Source organism: Motacilla alba, chromosome 7 (genome assembly GCF_015832195.1).
Source record: "Motacilla alba alba isolate MOTALB_02 chromosome 7, Motacilla_alba_V1.0_pri, whole genome shotgun sequence".
Taxonomy (NCBI): Eukaryota; Metazoa; Chordata; class Aves; order Passeriformes; family Motacillidae; genus Motacilla; species Motacilla alba.
In genome coordinates, this window is record NC_052022.1 from 25347376 (window position 1) to 25367297 (window position 19922).

Below are 19922 nucleotides of genomic sequence, written 5' to 3' on the forward strand. Positions count from 1 at the left end.
ATCAGTTGTGCAGAAGTTATCAGTTGTTCCTGAGGTGGATTGAATTGGTAATAATAAATTGGTAAACGACAATATTATGAGTTGTTCTGTTCCTTCTAAGCACTGTACAAGGGCTGTTGTATATTTTATTTTTAAAAAGTATTTGAGTTATTGTCTAATCTTTAGGAAATCTGTTGAGTGCATTCTTTTGCCCCAAATAAAACTTGGAAAAGGTAACTTCTCTGAATTGGAAACAAATTACTTAATCTTTCAGAGCTAGTATGTTAAACACTTGTAGAACCATAATGTAATTTTTGTCTTTTATCTCAGCAATTCCTTGCAGTTCTCTCTTCTGTAAAAATACCTTTTAATTCAGCGTTATGTAAATTGCTCTACAGACATCAGCTTGCTGAGTAAGACAATTCACAGCATTAAAACTTCAATGATCATCTATTTACAGCAGCTAGTAAGTAGCAATAATCAAGGTTTTAGATTTCATAAGAATGTTAAATAGTTCTTTGCTTCTGTTATTTACCTTTCCTAGTCTCACAGTTATTTCAAAGCTTGGATTTTCATCTGATTGGATTACACCAGAACTGAGTTAATACACATTTGGCCAAATTAGGGCTGGATAAACTCAATTCATGTGCATGTCTCCTGCAGAGTACGACTTATTTTACTGTGGAAATGAGGCTGCCCTCTTTGTTTTCCCAGCTCCGTGTCCACATCAGTTGCAGCGACAGCGCATTGCCATGGATAAACTCCTTGTTTTGAATAGCCAAGCTGTGGAGCTGTGTTGCATACTGGTGGGCTGGCTGCCTGACTTGTTGCATCACAGACCCATAAGACAACCTTTTCTCTGTATGTTTGCTAGTCTCTATTCCCCCACAGCAACTCATTCCAGAGCAGTTAGTTTTGATTTGAGATGCCTGCAGACTACTAAAGCAGGACTTGCATGCTCACCCCTGAGTGAACAGGCATCCTGACTGGGAGATTATTTTGTCTTGTGATGGCTGTAGTCGAGTGACCTGTTCTCCATTCTACCTCATTATAACCCTTCTAGCAGTTAGACCTGTGTTGCAGTAATGGATCTGAATGTAGGTTCCAGAGCAAATGAGACAGTAGCTGAGGCTCTGGCTTCAACCAGAACTGTTCAGAGACTCTGTCCTGTGTGCAAGTGCTCGCAGAATGCAGTCATTTTGGCAGTGTTTTAAGACTCAGTCTACTGTTGTGTAATGCTTGGAGAACAGCTGGCTTTCTTCTGTCTAATGACCTTTACATAGAACATAACCTAATCAGTGGGTATTAAGAATTAATAAAATTTCTTTTATCAAGTTAAAAAGTGTGCACATATTTGTGCATAAATATTTAAAGATGTCGTCCTATTGTCCTTATTTTAAATCTCTTCTTGGAGCAAGTTTTGAAATAAAAAGCCTTTCTTTCCAGCTGGTAGTTGTCCAGAGCCTTTTCCCATGCTATTCATTGGTATTCTCTGAAATGGATTATTATGGATTAAGGCATGTGCATTTGCTTTTCAGTGTACAGTGCCTTCTTGGGAAACTGTCACAGGCGGAAATCTTAATCTCACTGACATGAGAATTCTTTCACTATTCATCACTTCTGCATTTAGAATTTAAATTTTTTTTCAGTATTGGTGTATCATGCTAATAGAAGTATGAACTTTATCCCCTTGCCTATATAGTCACTGCTTGTCCTCAGAAGAAGAAAAATGTAATACATCGAATTTCAACACATTTGTTTCACTGATAAAGTAATTGCTCAATCCTTCTAATGCTGCATAAAGGTTTTGAGACATTAAATTTCTTTTACCCATATGTTTCTTAGAATGAAGAGTAGACTGTGAGATGCAGACCATCATTTTTGTTGCCATTACTTGGTATTGGCTTGATCCAAGGTCTGAAAAGAGGCTAATTTTTTTTATAAATATTAACACATTAATCTAGCTCTAATGTGTTAGTAGCATTGCAAAGTGTAGTAGGGGACATTTTAAAAATCATAATGAAAAACTTAAGTATTTAATTCTATCTTTTATGATTTTTCTTTTGTCCTCGCTAAAGGTTTTAGAAAATGTTAATGCATGTAGCATCATACCTGCTACAGTAAGACTCAGGCCTCTTTAATGCTCTGCCTACAAAATCAAACAAAATAAAAATGCCTTAGAAGTTCCAGGTTTGTACTCTAACACTGTGTCCTGCAGGAGCAAAACCAGTTGCATTTGCTGATTGAACCATTATGTCCCTTCTTAACTTCTTTTGTAATTTTGAAGTATCTATTTTTTAACATCCCTAAGATAAAGAGGTTACTGGAATACTTGATATTTTTACTTATGCAGAGCCTTTCATGTGAAGAGAATGAACATTTGACTGAGTTTAAATGCATTGTTATTCCCTAACTTTGGGGATTTCAGCCTTGTTCACCTCAAGACATCTTAGCTTTTCACTTACAATGCCTTCCTGAAGATCAGGTACTTGCATTCCACTGCAGCTGAAATGAAACAGAGTCATTACAAGAAATAATATAATATTTTCTCTGTGTGCATTTGTTCAAATGAAAATGGTGTCGCTCAAACGTCCTTGGTCCTTCTGAGCGCCGCAATAAACATTGCTTGTTGTGTGCAATGGATGGGGAAATTGGATTGTTCCAATAATTGCCATTAGGGCATTTCTGACAGAAATGTCATTGATGTGATAAGGGAAATAGCTTATTGTGCCTTGATTAAAAACATAAGTCTCTAAAGATCATGGCATTATATCTTCCTGCTCTACTGTAAATAGTGAGAGTCTTGTGAATGACTGTGAAGAATATGGCAGCCATGTGATGGTAGATTCTGCCCCTTGCTGTGAGTTGTCATAAAAAAAAACCAGCATTTTTTTAATAAGTGAGGGAAGAATAACATCAGCTTCTATTAGAATAGCTCCCTCACAGTTCCAGAGATGGCATTTGAAAACTGTTCTGCTGAAGTGCCAAATGTTGTTTTCCTGCTCAAGCCACAAAGAAACCTACCTCTCAGAGATGAAAGAAGAAACGTGTTAAAACAACATTTAGCTTGTTTTGAGCCAAGCAGATTTTCATGTAGTTCAGGCTTCCAAACCAGGCCATAACACAAGGGATGTGAAAATCTGTGTTTGGAAACTGTTTAGACGTGGGGATTTTTTTCCCTGGTCTCTAAAAAGGCAAAAGGTTTTTCTGTGAAGTAACTTCTGTCTGTTGTGTGAAAACAGCATTCAGCTGTCTTCCAGCCTGGCTTGTACAGGTGACTTAGCAAGTGTGGTTGATCAATATTTATGAATGAGTCACATTTTTTTTCTTCTATCACAATTGCAGTGTCAAATTCAAGTTGAATTTTTCATTTAAATGCTGCACATAATAGAGGGGCAAGAAGAGAGGATGTATCAAAAGAAGCCTTTTAAGAAGTAATGTAATTAAAATATAAATGAAGCCTCATACAAAAATACTACAAGGAAAGTTAAAAATTGGGCCAATACAGAACCTTGTGAGGGTCAGTGATTTATTTAAAAATGTGTACTGTGTTCAGGACAGTTGCATACTTAACTGGTGTAGTCGTGACAAGATGCATTTGGCACTGTATTTTTATAGACTTTAGAAACAAACTTTGACAGATATTTAATACATAATAGTTTTTTTCCCAGAAAGGAAAAACAGTAATCCAAGAAACTGTAGGACCACAGGGGGAGGACAGGAGGACCTGTGAAATTTAAGTTTTACAGAAATTTACAAAAAATATTTTTTCCCCTCAAACTCCTGTTGTTCTGAATAGCTCCATTAATTTCAGCAAATTTTGATTGGACACAGAGGAATTATAACATGTGCAAATAATAAAATTTTTGGTTCAGCAATTTTAACTCTTGTCTCCCTAAACTTAAACTCTTGTGTTGGCATCATTTGTATGTAGAGAAAGGATGAGGCTAACTTACTGGCTTTGACTGTATGTACATCTAAGTTGGCAGAAAATATTCAGCAGAGAGGTGGGAGAGGTTTCAGTATATCTTCCAAATGGCCTCTCCGTTTTCTATTCTCCATTCCCACACCCTCTCAAGAAAAGTTTTATTTCTCTTAATTTTCCTTCTCTGAGTGACTCATCTCCTATTTATTTCTTTCCATCTTCTTGTCCATCCTAGTTTATTTTTGATTTTGTTATATACTGTTTTTTTCAGCTTTGTGGTTATCTGTACTCTGCTGTAGTAATGATGATATGCAGTTCCAACAAAAATAACACTTAATAAAGCTGGGTGTGTCACAGCTACTGTAACTCACTCAAAAATGACTTAGACTTGGCAGCAGTAGCAGAATAGTGAATTGAACATCTTAGTTACAGAAAAAAAATAGAAACCAGATAGTATATATATTTTGTTTTTATCAGATGCATGAAATGTGTAAACTGTTCAGATGAGTGCCTTATGAAGAGTTTGTGCTGAGCCTGTGAATCAGATTCAACCAAGCACTGTATTTCTGTGCAAGATCTTCCCTGTTACTGTTTCTTCACCACCTTGTATCAGATGTCTTTGGTTTCTTACTTCTTCTCCTCCTTGTTTGAGGTCTGATGCCAGCCTGATAATTGTGAACTTGACAAGCTTTGAAAGAAATTCTTGTCTCAATGAAATAGACCTTATTTTCTGGTTAAAGAGGGAAACATCCGTGGCATGCTGTTTTATGAAAAGAAATAAATCACAGATCATAGTGACAACAGCAATAGGACTCCTAAATCACAAAACAGCAGTGTCCACAATTTTATTACACCTACAAATGTCACCTTGGCAAATGAAGCTGAATTACTTTTTCAAAGTATGGATTACCTGATATGGCTCAACCTTAATTTTGTTATTGGCAGCAGTTTGGGATGTTGTAAAATAGGGATAGCATTAATTAGTAAGGATGCTTAAATTTTAGTGACCGTTCTGTACTGAGGACACTGGCCCATGAGATGGTATAAGGATTGGGACAAGATACACACCAATAAGATTGTAAGACAAATTTTTTTTTGAGCTATTTTTTACCAGATCTTAATAGCAAATAATAATGCATGAAAAATACATTGTAGCACTCCTGTGTGGTTGCAGTGTGGATACTAATAGTTATAGTGTGGGCCCTTCAAACTAACTTTGCCCTTCTTTTGAGGATGGGGTGGGTGGGTCATTTTTTTTGTGGTTTGTATTATTTTGGTTTGGGTTTTACTTAATTATTTAATTGTTTTAACTGATACAAATAAACTGCAAATGCAAGAAAAGCAGCAGTCTGTGCATGAACGTCTATGCTATGTTTATATTTGCAGTACGGACTCTTTACAAAAATGTGGTGAATAGAGGGAGACAATCGCCAATTACTGGAAACAAAGTTATTTCTGGCACTGTCCAGTCTTTTATTTATTATGTTATAGGAGCAGTGTCTGATTGTCTGCATCATGCTTTCCCGTATGTAGCACCTCTGCTTAATAATTCTTGGGTTTTTTGAAATTGTCTTTGTTTCTCGCTTGCAGGACGGTCGTTTGCGAGTGAACGATCAGCTGGTTGCCGTGAATGGGGAGTCGCTGCTGGGCAAGTCCAACCACGAGGCCATGGAAACCCTCAGGCGCTCCATGTCCATGGAGGGCAACATTCGGGGCAGGATCCAGCTGGTCGTGCTCCGCAGGCTGGAGGTGCACACAGAGGTGAGGCAGTAAATGCATTTATCAGATCAATGTTGTTCCAGTCCCACTGGTTTTGCTCGTTAGAGATGATGGCTGAAGTCTTGGTCACAGAGAGCTTCTCCTGGCAGAATTAATTCTCCCCTGGAGAGAGGACTCACAAATTGTTTCTAGTTAATATCACCTGGTCTTGCTAGTCTTGTTGAGACTAGACTAAAAGTTGCTTCTTATTTTGATTGAACAAGTATTAGAACAAAAGAAAATAGGATTCCAAAAAAAAGTTAATTTAGGATTAATATATTGATGTAGTTTTGACTGTCCTCAAGGCAATTGCTGGGGTACAGGCAATTTAAATTATTCTGATTTCATTTGTTGTTATAATCAGAGACCTGAATATCTTAGTTTTTGCTTTACTCTTGCTTTTTATTTTTCATTAGTACTTAATGTTTTGGAGGTTTTTTTGAGTATGTTTTTCTGGACTTGTCTTGTTTTTTTGGTTTTTTTTTTCTTGACCTTCAAGATATTAAATATTTTACTTATCCTGGTCAGATGAAGATTTCTTCAGGATGGGTTTCTGAGTTGATTAAGATAAAATCTATTTAAGTAAGGTAACAAAATAAGGAAAGAGAGACATTTTTAACTATTATGTTTTCTAGACATCATATAAATTGATGTTTGCCAGTCACTTCTTATTTTGAAAAAAATTGATTTTATGATCTCCCTTGCTCCCTGTTTCATTCGTGTATGCACACACATACGCACACTCTTGTCTCATCTTTACAGAGATAATATACATGTGTACTGTCTGCCTTTTCTAATCACCCTTGTTTTATTTTTAACCCTTGAGCAAATATTTTAAAAATCTTTAAATAGCTGTAGAGTTCTTTAAAATGAAAGTATGTAAAAGTAGATTTGGGGTGTAAATGGTTGTAATAAATCTCATTATGGAATTCCAAGATATTTCAAGCTTCTTATTTAATGAACATTACTGGAGCATTTTATAAACAATCATGTTTCTGGCTGTATTTGCATAAAATTTCAGAGGGAGGAAGAGGATGCAGGTGTCTTGTAATTTAATTGACTCTTAAATATTTTTCTGATAACTTTCTATGTAATTTACTACCATGATTTATTGATTGAGAAATGGATTTAGAAATATATGACTTCCCAAATACTACACTCTTACTTTGTTGGGAAGACACTTTGGAAAAGCCTCATGATGTCAATTGTGCCAGGAAAATATGAAAAGTATCCATTAGCAATTCTGGAAGATGTTAGAGGGAAACACATTTTTGCTTTCCTTTTGTATGTGAAAGCATCCTGCTGTAAGGAAGAATTATGAAGTATATGCTATATTTATTGTGCACTTTTGGGATATAAGAAAGATAGCTCCCATTCAAAGAAAGTTCAATCCTGCTAAAGCTGAAGCTACTTCTTTTTAAAAAGCTTCCAATCAAATATCGGATTGACCTAGTAAAAGTATGAGGCTGCTTTTTACAGTTAAGTGTATAGTTTTGAATATTATCCAGATGTATGAAGGAGGTAAATAATCTTGACTCATGCCCTATGAAGAATGCATAATGAGGTCTTGATTGAATCAAATTCATTTTAGACAGGAATTAATTTTTATAGGGTAGTCTTTGCGTTCAATCGTAATTCCATTTGAGTCTGGAGACCACAGCAGAAATGGGTTGGTGCCCATTCTTCCCTTTCCCCAAAACAGCTACCCGAGCACTGCATCTCAGCTTGGCAGAAGGAGAATATGTTTAGAAATGCATTATTGTTTTTATTGGGCAGGACACTAATGGAGATCTTCCATGACAGCTATGTTTTATAAGCTGAATACTCGAATTAGGTTGGTTACTGATCAGTTGTTGGGATATTGATTGTGTCATTTATCAAAGAGCTGGAAAAGCAGATTTGTTGTTGCTGTTAATTCAAGGCTCCTTATCCCACTGTGTCTCCAGTGGATAGTTTTAAAAAGCAGTAAATGTGGGCTTTACAACCTAAGAACGCTGATGTAAACTAAAGACTGCAGTTTTAAGAGGAAATACAGCTGTCAGTGTTTGTGTGGTGGGTGTGTGTTTCTGTATGGAGGTTGAAAATACCCTTTTCAAATGGCTGATACTGCCCTAAGGAAAAAAGAATTTTACACATTCTGCCTGTCCACTAAGCTTAAACTTGAAGCCATATTGTCACCATGAGCATCCCAGCCCTGATTTTCGTTCTGAGGCACAATTTTTCCATTTTATTATGCTTATTTTCATTGTATTTATTCTATCAGTATTTTATTATGATTTTCTTAAAGTTACATTATTTTATTTTTGTTATTAAGCTTGAAAAACAGGTTGCAAGGAGGTGTAACATGCTGTCCTTCCTTATGGCTTGGTTTGCAGGCAATCACTTGCCAATACATCAAGCCTCTTGCATCATGTTAAAAATACCATGGGTTAGATACACACATTTCTTCTGTAGATGTGACTATGGAATTTTAAAATATGTATATTTAGTATAACATTTGCTGACATAATGAGCATGCAGTTTAAAAATAGAAGCCAGTTGGATACCACTTCAAAAAAAACAGATAGAAAATCACAGAACATATAAAGGTTGCTTTGAAAACTAGCCATAATATTTCCCCTGTGTGGGTTTTTGGTTTTCCCTGAGTAATGACTACGGAAATGTCTTTCTGGGTCTGTCCCAGCTTTAGAAACTGTGATTTTTATTTTTATTTTTTTTCCCAACTTTTTTCCTTTGAGCAACTGCTCAGGAGAATAAATTAGGCACTATGGCATGTATGGGGGTGGGGGGTAGGAAATGTCTCAAAAGAAAAGCTGACTAGAGGTGTGACAGGAGTTTGTTTAGCTGCTAGCCAGAAGACCTGCGTTTGGGAGTTTGGTGTAACTTCTTACTTGCAAAACTGTTCTAGTGTGTGATCATCAGAACATATGCACTCAGTCTCGGGGAGAAGGGAACCAGCTGGCTGGCAGAAAAATACCATTGGCATTGCCCATGTTCTTGTGTTGACAATGTCACAAGCTGCCCTCCCAGATGGAGAATTTGAATGAAGCCAGTTGTGGGTCATAAAAAAAATCTTCATTTTTGTGCATCATTCTTAATGGTTGTTATTGCTTGGATGTTGTTATTTCATGGTGAGCAAAACCAGACTGCAGTTTTGAAGAGCTCTCTCAAGTTTCTCATTTGAGAGGAGACAATATACAGTGAACACATTATATCACAGTGTCCCAGCACTGTCTGCAGTGATGGATGTTCTTCTGCATTGTTGAATATGTAAATTTTGTGTTGCAATGTGTGCTTCTGTTTTTCCCTTAGGAACGCTCAGACCAGGGAGTCTTTCAAAAATCAGCCTTTGACGGGAGTCATAACTTCGCAGCTGCTTCCCGACGCAATGATTCCATTCTCCAGCAATTTGTAACGTGCAGTCCTCAGGAAGGAATAAAAGGTAGTCTCTACATACCCATCTCTGTGCTGAGAAAGAGTGCTTTGTGGTTTTGTTTCCTGAAATCCACAGCCACCAAAAGCAGTTAATTAGAGTAAGTGCGCACTATGTTACTTTGAGGCTTGAAGATCCAGCGAGGGTGGGAGAGCTGACTCAGAAGTTGTGAATGAGATTCCTGGCACAAATTCCAGTTTAAGTAACAGTTTCTAGCTCGCTGCCCCAACACGTAAGGCTGGATAAGAAACAAATGATGAGTGCAAAATATATGTTGTCAAAATGTTTATTTTCTATATATCTTTAATGAGCGCAATGATTTTTACATTTAATTTTTAGATTATGTCCTAGGTTATTATAAGCTTAATTAATTTATACTAAAACATGATGTTAGAAAAGTGCACTTGCTTAGTTTAGACTTTAAGGTAAAATTTGTTCAAAGGTTAGAAACATTCCCTTAATTTACAAATTGGAATTATATTAATGAACTCATTAAAAAGAATTAGGTAACTGTGTAAATTGTGCAAAGAAAACCTACATGTGCGAGCATATGGAAGCATATAAGAGCATTTAAGGCCACATTTTTCCTGTCTTTTTTTATTTCTGATGGCATACTGTACTATCTGTCCAATTTGCTCCTGACTCAGCAAGGTACTAGTTATTTGAAAAGTTTAAGTATTTGAGATGGTCTTGACCCCTATCCTTTTAAGTGTGCTCTCATTCTTCAAGTCAAGCCCATAGCTAAATACTTTTCTGTAGGAAAAAAAGATTTTCTTTGATGTAGTTGAATTATGCATGATCTTTCCCACATTCCTAGACAACTGTGGAATCACGGTAGCCTGCAAAAAGTAATTTCATAGGCTGCTGTGATGACTGTGTGGGGTAGGTTTAATCAAAACCAAAGAGCCCTTATCTGTAAAATTCAAGAGAAGCTCCCATAGAATTTAGGGGTAACTTATTTGTGTTGATTCCAGATTTTCACAGTGTGACTCCAGGCAAAGAATTGGGTATAGCCTGAAGCACTTGTAAATATTCAAAGAGCAGACCCTTTTGCTTAGATCTACCTTATGTTTTTCTTGTTTGGAATGTACGCTCATTCTATAGTTTCAGGAGAAAAGGGTCCAATCCTTAGAACTAGCCTCCTCTGTAGAGCTGGGCATTACCGAAGTAATATCAGAAAGCAGCAAATACCTTTAAACACTTAAAACCATAAAAGCAAACACTCTGAAGCCATTGATGCTGATGAATGGCAACTGCTGACCTGTCACTTGAATTCAAAACAAAGTGTGTGGAGGTGTTGTACTTTCAGATAAGAACTCTTTAAGTGCAATCCAAAAATCAGGATGGCTAGTTTTCAGCTCAGTCATAAAATGATTTTAAATAGGCATCTTTTTAATTAAAGAATTAATTAAAGAAGGTATTATAGCAAAAAAAGTGACTGCATCAGAAGAGAATGTGTCAGATGTGAAAAGGAAGCTTTGGAGTGCTGCTGGCACAGGGAGGGTTTGGTGTGGCTGGGTCTTCACAGCCATGGCTTGGGAAGTGATTGGAATTGGAGTCAGTGGACAAGAGATGACAAAGAGGTTGCTACCACTTCCTCAGGATATCATTGTATTCAAATTTCTGTTGAAGATTTGGCATTTGATGAGTAAAATTTCAGTGATCTTAATGGAAACTGTACAGGCACTTGCAGCCCTCAGGAGGGCTGTGGGGCAACTCTGATAAGAAACTGTTTTGGTGAAAGACAACTTGGGCTTAACACTAGTCTCACACATTTCAGAAATATTTCTCTTATTTTGAAATCATAGTATTAATGATTATTGAGCTAATGCTCATTCTGCTTTTCATGTGAGCTTGTCTCCTATTTCCTTCCATTACTGGTTTAAATATTGTTTTGCATTGTTTCTTAAAAGGTTTTGTCCTCAGTGTTTGAAGGCATCTGTAAGGGTGAAGCACTTTGGCTGTGCACAGCCCTCCTTTATCTCAGCTGTGAACTTTAGGCGGTGTGCCTGTTTAAGGACATGAGCCACAAAGCTCGTGAGCTTCTTGTGTCAGGCAGGAACAGATCCTTATACATGCTCACAGTGTGCTATCCACATCTTGAATGTAGAAGTGCAGTTGGTACATTTTTGCAAAGAATCATAAAACAGAGAAGAGATTTTTAACATAATATGAGATCTGTTGTAAGAATTTAATGTAGGAGCTGTATTATGTTTCATAAAATGTCACGTTCTTAATTAATGTTTTCTAATAAGTTATTTCCAGTACCATTCACTGCTCCTTCCAATAAAATTCTTATAAAAGCTCAGCAAAAATACACTGAAGCTTGGCCTGCTAATATTGCTGTCTGTTTTAAGAGTCTTTTTTATTATACATGAGCAAGAAAAACTAATGTCTGGGGAAAAGTGCTTATAGCCAAAACATTAAATTTTGTCTTGCCTGTGGATATTTAAATAAAGGGGGAGGGAATAGTGATCCAATATTGAAACGCCAGTGTTTGTTCTATTTTTGCATGAATAACACTTGCTGCCTTCAGGTCCTCACTTCTTTTGCTGCCAAGCTGTTTCACGGTGTTTTTTAGAACAATCTCTTTGAGAATTGATACTTCAGTGCCAGCAGCTTTACATTTCTGGTGTTGAAAGATTACTGGAATGTGTTTCATTAGAGGTTCTGATATATTTCTTATAACCTTATATTATAAATAGTTATAGGGAAAATGCTGTCATCTCTCTGTTAAGTAGCAAAATAATCAGACTTTCTCTACTACCAGAGACTGCTGAATCCTCATGTTGTACAGGCACCTCTGTTTTCATATATATGTGATAACATCAAGGTAGAAAATTAAGAAGTGAAATTTTTAATTATTTAGATTCTCCTTGTAAATGCTGTGTGTGTCTTATAGATAGACTCAGTTTTTGCTCAGCCTGAGATATTCTTTTTTACTCTCTTACTCTGTTTAATATCTGAAAATTCAATACATTCTGTTCAGCGCTTAGATTTATCTGGATCTGTTAGGGTCATTTCCTGAGGTCTTGAACATGGAGCCAGTGACTGCCCCTTAGGTTAAATTCTCTCATTCTCTGGCTCCGGCTCCCATTTTACTGGGAGCTGTAATCCCTTGTGATCATTTCCGATTCACTGAGGAAGTCTGACGTTTTTCTGTGTGTATCCTTTTGTTACTGTAAGAAAAATACCAGTGGTAACCCATGATCAAACAGCCTTGGTGAAATGATGTACCAATTACTGTGAATCTAAGTTAGTATAACTACATGATATGCTCAGTCTCTTGCCATGGCTATAGGAGTCTGCTCAAAAAGGCTAACCACAGTGTAAGTGTGGTGTAGTTCCATTTCTTTCTTAGTTTGTTGAGTTTTTTGTGGGTTGGGGTTTTTTGTTTTTTTCCTTTGGTTTTGGTTTTTGATTTGTTTGGTTTGGGTTTTGTTGTTGGTTTTGGTTTTGGGTTTTTTTTTTTCTTTTTTGTCTTTTTTTGGGTGGAGGTGTTAAATTTTTTCCATCAGGCATCTCTTTCTACTTTTGATACTCAGTGGTTTAGGAACTTCCCAAGTCAAAAGTACTGTCTGAACCATTGGGCCATGGGTACCTGTGTAACTTTTGGTACATTTCTTAGTATTTTTTTAAATTATTTTTTCTAAAGTATCTTCGTGGCAGTGAGTTCTGTGGAAAACACTACTTTGTGTTTGTCCTAGGTGTGCTACTTGATAACTGGTGCTACTTAAACTGGTTGCCTTCTTGTTACTGTGCATGAAACAGTGAGAGCTTCCTTGTCACTTTAAGCATAGCTGCTACAGTTTCATAGACTCCTCTTGTATTTCCTTTTGTTGCTTCTTTCTCTAAACTAAAGACTCCTAATCTGTGGTCCTTGTTAGGAGTGTTTGTACCTGTGTCCAGCTGTCCTTGCTACCTTTTTAGTATGCTTTTGAATTATACTACATCATTTTTCAGATAGGAACAATGAAACCTTAGACACTGTTTAAAAGTGAGGCAGACCATTAACTGTTGAGTTCGAGTTGGAGTGTTTGGACTTTTTGCCTCGCTTTGACTACACTAGGCATGTATTGAAAGAACAATCCAGGGCACATCTAGTGTACTGTTACAGAGCCATAAGAGCCTTTGTGTAAGTCTCAGGAGTGCATCACTTTGCAATCTCTGACAGGGAATTTCACCTGCATTTCTTACTAATGTCCTGCAGCCTTTTTGCAGAACTTCATAGTCTCCTTCCTTTTGGTAATTACATTTGCTATCGCAGTGAACAATATGAGTTCCTCTTTGGTTCTAAGTTCTTCTTCCTGTGAGAACTTGCCTTTTACTTCTTATTTGTTTCCTCTTATTATATTCAAACCTGAATGAATGGGCATCACAGTGCAAGAAGCCCATGTGTGTATGTAAGGTAGCATACCTATATTTTATGTCAGACTGACAATCACTTTTTAAGGTCTCATTAAAGCTTTCTTCCTCATCTGCTTATCCTCACTTTCTTTTCATGATGCTCACACCTTTCCTGAGGTACAGGGTTTGAGCTATTTTTTTCTTAAGAGGCTATCCAGCCAATAGGAATTTTATAGGATTCTTGAGCTAATAGTGTAGGTTTGTAGGGGTTGTTTTTTGTTTGGTTTTTTTGGGGGAGTTTTTGGTTGGAATTTTTTTCCCCAATATTGTTTGCTATACAAGTGCTCTTATCACATAAATATAATCTATTGCTTTCTCCTTTGATCCCTCCTTGCCAACCCTTTTTCTCTCAGGTTAGGTTAGTGCTTTCAGACAGGATTGTACAAAAAAACTGCCAACATTCCATGCAGCAGAACAGGTCACATTAAAGTGTGGCATGTCATTATTATTAGATTGCTTACCTGCCATTGAAACCCAAGGAAGTGTCCATGTTTCCTATTAAGTTTGGGAGGGGTGAAGATATATTCTACATTGAAAAATGCCAGGACTTTTTCTTAGATGGCACCTTTGGGTTGAGAAGTGGATTTACAGGACAGTAATGAACTGGCCTACAGTGAGCACAGCAGTCTTACTAAATATTGGAGATATTTAAGTGCTGTTGCTTAGCAAACCACTGAATGGTTTGAGTAGTTTATATTTGTCTTTGTAAAAAGTAATTTTCTAGTGTTAGCTGGATGCTGTTTGTAAAGGTAAAGGAGGAGTTGCAGTAATAGTAGGAAAGTGACGACTGTAATTAAGAAATGCCTCTTTATTCTCTTGCTATGAAATAATAGAAATTTTTCTTCCTCTGATCTCTTTGCTGAGAATGTGGTTCTTTTCTGTACATGAAAGGTGATAAATGCTCCCCATCAAAGGGACTGAAATAATGAACCTGCAATCAGTCTGAATGCAGCTATGGAGAAGTTAAAAATGGAGTAAAGCACTCCACTAAAATGGAGTGAAGCAATTTGTGCCTTGCACTCAACTTCACTATAAGTACAAAGTTTCCCTATATTTACCTTTAATTATATATATGTAAATCTGAAAATCAGCTCTTCAGGAAAATCCCAAGGGGTGTATTTTCTGCTTGGTGTGATTTTAATTCCAGTTTAGTTAGTTTAGGGATTTGAATAATTTGTGATTTACTTCAGCATTGCTTGAGGCCTTCCAGTCATCAGTCAGTGAACTGGTTTAATGTAGTTGTTTCTGCAGGTTATTTAACTTCTTTCTAAATTTTGTTTTAGAGTTTCCAGTTTCTGATCGTGGCAATGGTGAAAATGAAACACCTCCACCTCTTCCACCACATCCTAGTGAGGATCTACTGAATGAGGATTATAATCACAGGTTGGACTTTAGCTCTTCTTAATAGTTACAGCACTAATTGCTTAGTAGTGGTGGTGTGGTAATAGTTTTAATTGATTATAAAAACCTCTTTTTATTTTTTTAATTTGTACCACTTCCTTTAGTCACCTGGAACATCTTTTAACATAAGTTGTGAATGTTATTTTAGCATTTAGTGTGTTGTTCATTTCAGTTGTACATGAGCTGCAGTATGCCTACTATACGTGATAGATGATACCTGCCTTGTGTTCAGTAAAACAAAAAAATCCCAAAGCATAATCCAAAAAAAAAAGTTATTTTCAAACTGTACTGTGGGTGCAATGTGTAAATGCAGTGTGAAGTCTATGAAAGCTTTAAAAGTCCAAGTCAAACAGTTTGTAAGAAAGTGAATCTCCCTATTACATGTGGAGATATTCTTGAGATTACAAAATTAATTTTCAGTAATTCTGAACATTGGAATGTGTAGGAAAAAAAATTAATGAACCAGCTTTACCAGTTGTAAAGGTATTGGGTAGACTCGTCAGATACTTGTGCAAAGCCTGCCATGCTTGATAGCAGCTATAAGCTCCCATTTCCTTAGTAAATATAGAAGTTTGGAGATGCAGAAAAAAGTGTAAACATGTTGAAGTTCCCAATGGCTCATTCTCTTTATCACAAGTAGCACAAGATTCAAATCAAAGGCATCATTTCAGCCTCTCCTGATAATGAGGAATGCAACCAGTCCTGATGATGATGCTGAAATGGGCCATTGAACATTGTTTCCTCATTTGCTGTGTGTTCAATTTTGATAGTCATGCATCTGGTGCAATGCTATTAAGAAAGTATGCATTTGAGCTAGAAATGTAGCCATGTGTCTGTCCTTGTGTGCTGGGGTGTGAGTAAAAACTACCCTTAAGTGATTGGTTGCATGAAAGAATAGATATATTTTATTATGGATACCTTGAATGCTTTATACAAGAGTTTCATATCTAGTTTCATTTTGCTAACACAGAGTAATTACACTAAAATAATTTTGTTATTTCTGGTCTCCCAGGCAGGTACATATGACATGATAAACAAACAAGTCCACACAGATGAGTGCAATTCAGCATTACATTCTCAACTGCAGTTGGTTGTTAGAATCTGTTCCTAATTTTTCTAGCAAGCTCAGAGAAAAACATTCTCTTAAATGCTAATGATGTATTAAAATGATGATGAATTTACAGGTCCTTTGTCTCACCCTGACTTTTCCAGAGTTGTATTGTTTTTCCATTTAGAACTAAAGTTCTCTTGAAATTGAATTGCTGCATCAAGTCACACTGATTTCACTGCAATTGCATTTCAACTAAATGAATAGGAAAATATTTAGGAGAATATTTTGACACTGCAAAACTAAACCTTTTGAGCTATTTTGAACTAAATATTTTTGTCTTTCTAAGTCCTTTCTTGCTTAAGAATACTTCAAAGCATAATAATTTCTGTTTCTAATCAAAAAGGAGACACATAGGTTTTCAGATTGCATTAAGCTGATGCATTTTGAGCTGAAAGTTACTTGGAGTTTCACTCAGGTGCAATTTTGAAATGTTTAGAAAGTTGCCTTAAGGTAAAAGAATGAAAAAAAAAAAAGACCAAAACAAAATAAAAATCAAAGCAGGCAAACACAATACTCTGGAATTCTTCAGTCATAGCACGCTCTGTAAGACCTCCAGCTTCTGCATAAGTGGTGCAAGGCTAAAAAATAATTTTATATTAGCAGATGAAGTAGAATTGATCCAGGTACATTGCAGTATTTCTCCAACATTCTGTAGCATGTTATTTGGAAATGCTGTTGTTAGGTGGAACTAGCAAAATGAAAAGAAAGTTATTGCTGATCATTTACATTTATATTTCTGTCTGTGATGAGAAATCAAGTGAGTGAAAGTGTTAAGTCTCGAAAAGGAAGTTGAGGATCAATATCTGATTTGAAAAATGCATGCTGTAAGCAACTGGAGAAAGAAACACGTATATTTGTGCATTCTTTAATTAGTTCACTTGTGGTTTGAACTGGTACCTTAATATTTTACATAACTTTCTTTTTCTCCCTACAGCCCTATCATAAATTCAGCAGTGCATTTAACAGATCAGCACATCAACTTCAGGTCTTTGACACCAGCCAAGCAGTCTGAATCAATTAATCTGAAAGCCTCAAAAAGCATGGATCTGGGTAAGAAGGGCTGGGGTGACACATAGGTCAGCTTTTTAGCCTTAGCCCATCTGCACCATCTCTGTTTCTTGCTTTTGTTTCTTTAACATCAGGGAGTAAGCTCTGCAGAGGAGCTACGGTCATGAGTACAATGGTCAGCCTCCTCTAGCAGCTATTTGCGAATGCCCTTTTTATTGGAGCTGAAGAAAGTTTGTTGATTTTTTGTTTGGTTTTGTTTGGTTGGGTTTGTTGGGTTTTTTTTGTAAAGGCCCATTGTATTGAAATCCTAGCTGAGGAAAAGGGGGAATGAGGGAAAAATGAGCTGAAAGAATGCTGTACAAGTTTTGTATGTCTAAAATATAAAGCAAAACCAGCAATCACAAAAATAATTTCTTTTATAAAATATAAATGATTGTAAAACTACGCTGGACAAAGGGTAACATTCCTAACACAAGTTGTTTATTTCTTCATTGACAATGACAAACACAGGCAAAATGTTACAGTAGATCTTTATAAATGCTTGAAGAGTGTAAGGTTATGGTTCTCTACCCATCAGTGCTGTGCAGAAAATCTTGCAGTGGGGTGAAGCAGAAAGTAAAAGGCTCTTTCAATACCAGGAAAACATTTGCAGGTGGAAGATTGAAGAGTTATTGCAGCTGAAAAACCAAGCCATGTTTTAATGAGGGTTCAAGAAAGCTTCTTAAGTCTCAAAAAAAACCAAATAAGGTTTTCCCTTTCCTTTTAATTCTTCTTGGCCACACTCACTCTTTATCTGTTGATTGGTTTTGGGTTTTTTTTGAATTCCAGTTGATGGGGAAACTTTGAGGACTACCATTAGAATATCTTTAATAATAGATTTATGTGCTTTGTTGGATCCCATTTGCTACACCATTAATAGAAAGTGAGAAAGTGATTCATTTTATATACAGTTTAAAGGTAGCTTTTTCTTAACTTGCAGGTTTGGTTTTTTTTTCCATGAGGTGTTCCAGACTGGTCTTAGGTTTTGTATTGTTGATTTTTATTGTCATCTTAGTAGGGTATTTTGATGTAACGTTAAATGTGTGTACTCCTCTAATGGCGTGTAAGGAAAGCCAGGCAGTTATTAATGCATGAAATGCCTAAGAATGGTTTTGAATTAATTGAAGAAAAGTCTTAAGGCAGGATTGTAACACTACTGCATGACCAGGCAAAACATGTCATTTGCTCTTCTGTTCCAGTGTTTTGATGAAGAGTAATGGATTAGGTATTTTTAAAGAATGAAAATGCTCCTCAAAAAATGATTTGGTTTACAGACTTGAGTCAAAACATATATCGTATGTAGTCTACTAGAAAAAGGAATGTTCAACTTTACTGAGCCTTCTTTTAGAAAGGTTTGCTTCCAGCTCCCACAGAAGTCCCAGGGAAGCATGCTTATGAGCACCAGTGTAAAATTAGGCAATGGGAGCATATGTGAGAGCATATTCAGAACTGCCAGGTAACTCATACTTCAAGTTCTATAGACAATCTGCTCCTGACACCCAGGAGCAATCCTTTGAGAATATACATGAGTCACTAAATTATGGTGGCTAAAAGCTAAAATAAAATTGGATGCAAAAATAAAACAGAAATTAGACACAAATGTATCTTTTGGAGTGTTCAAAAATTGTTGCCTGTAGAAGGTAGCTGTTGGAAAGCCCCTTTGTGTTATAAAAGTAAAAAATAAAAAGGGCATTGACCAGTCTGATTGAATATGTGAAGGTAAATCTACTTGAGACACGCATATAAGGAATTGGAGGGACTATGAAAGATCTGCACCATATTGTTTTATAAATAAGAGTAGATGAAGTAAAATTCCTTGCACATAGCTTGGCAATTAATGAAACTGAGGAAGCTGAAATCTGGGACCTTTTACAGTCATTCTCTAGCAAGCAGTGAAGTACCATGTTTGGCCTTCCACCTTTTGAAAGACTTTAAGCAGAAGCTGCTGTCTGAAACAGAAAACAAAACAGAAACATGAAAATCTCAAGCAGAGTATAACTGCAACATAAAGTGCTTCAAATACAAATAAAATCCCAATAGTTTGATATTAAAAAACATGCTTCCAAATAGAGCATTCATGTAATACACTTTCCAGGATGGATTTTTGGGGAAGCACAGTTATTTCATAGGGGTTTTTTTGCTTGCTTCTTACTCAACTGCAGTCATGACCAATAGTAACTTCTCACCCCAGCACGCAGCTGTGTACCCATACTGATTTCAGTATGGCACTACTGAAAACAAAGGAAATAGGGAAGTCATCTTCCAGCAAATTTGGCAACAAATGGGAGATGTCCTTTCTCTGAGAAATTCTAGGCCCTATTTTTCCAGTAGTCATGGGACACTGTCCACTTACTACGTTTCTTTTGTTCTCAAGTTCTGCCAGTCCTCTCAGAAATAGATCTGACAGGATGAACAGAAAAAAACACAGAACTGGAGTCCAGAAGGAGAGCTCTGAGACCTTAGAACACACGATTTAGATGCAGTTTCTTTCTTTTTAAACCAAGTTGTGTCTGAATCATGTATCTCCATAAATCTGTGAAGTCACCCAGAGATTGGGTCTAGAGATCCAGAATGACAATCACAAATTCAGCAGACAACAGAATTGATCTAATACAGGACATAAATGTGAAATCTGTACTGCTGCTCACTTAGGAAACATTGTACTTCACCTTGAAATGTGTATAATGCACCCATAGCTCAATTACAAGGTTACAGAGGCCAGGATTGCTTAACGACATCACCATGCAAAGGATCATCAAAGATGGGTAACATTTTAAACAGAAGAAAATCCAGATATTACTATGGATTGTGAACCTTATGTGAAAATAAAAGGAACCTTATGTGAAAATGAATAATAAATT

The 19922-nt window shown here is 36.5% G+C and overlaps 1 protein-coding gene across 3 annotated transcripts in view; it reads left to right on the forward strand.

Annotated features, from left to right (window-relative positions):
* The window catches only part of PARD3B (par-3 family cell polarity regulator beta), a 394146-nt gene that overhangs the window by 198571 nt on the left and 175653 nt on the right, over window positions 1-19922 (forward strand). For all 3 annotated transcript variants that reach the window (XM_038141819.1, XM_038141820.1, XM_038141821.1), the window contains exons 12-15: window positions 5495-5665; window positions 8975-9104; window positions 14786-14885; window positions 16949-17064. In XM_038141819.1, the coding sequence (XP_037997747.1) occupies window positions 5495-5665; window positions 8975-9104; window positions 14786-14885; window positions 16949-17064 (517 nt within the window). The remainder of the gene's footprint in view (window positions 1-5494; window positions 5666-8974; window positions 9105-14785; window positions 14886-16948; window positions 17065-19922) is intronic.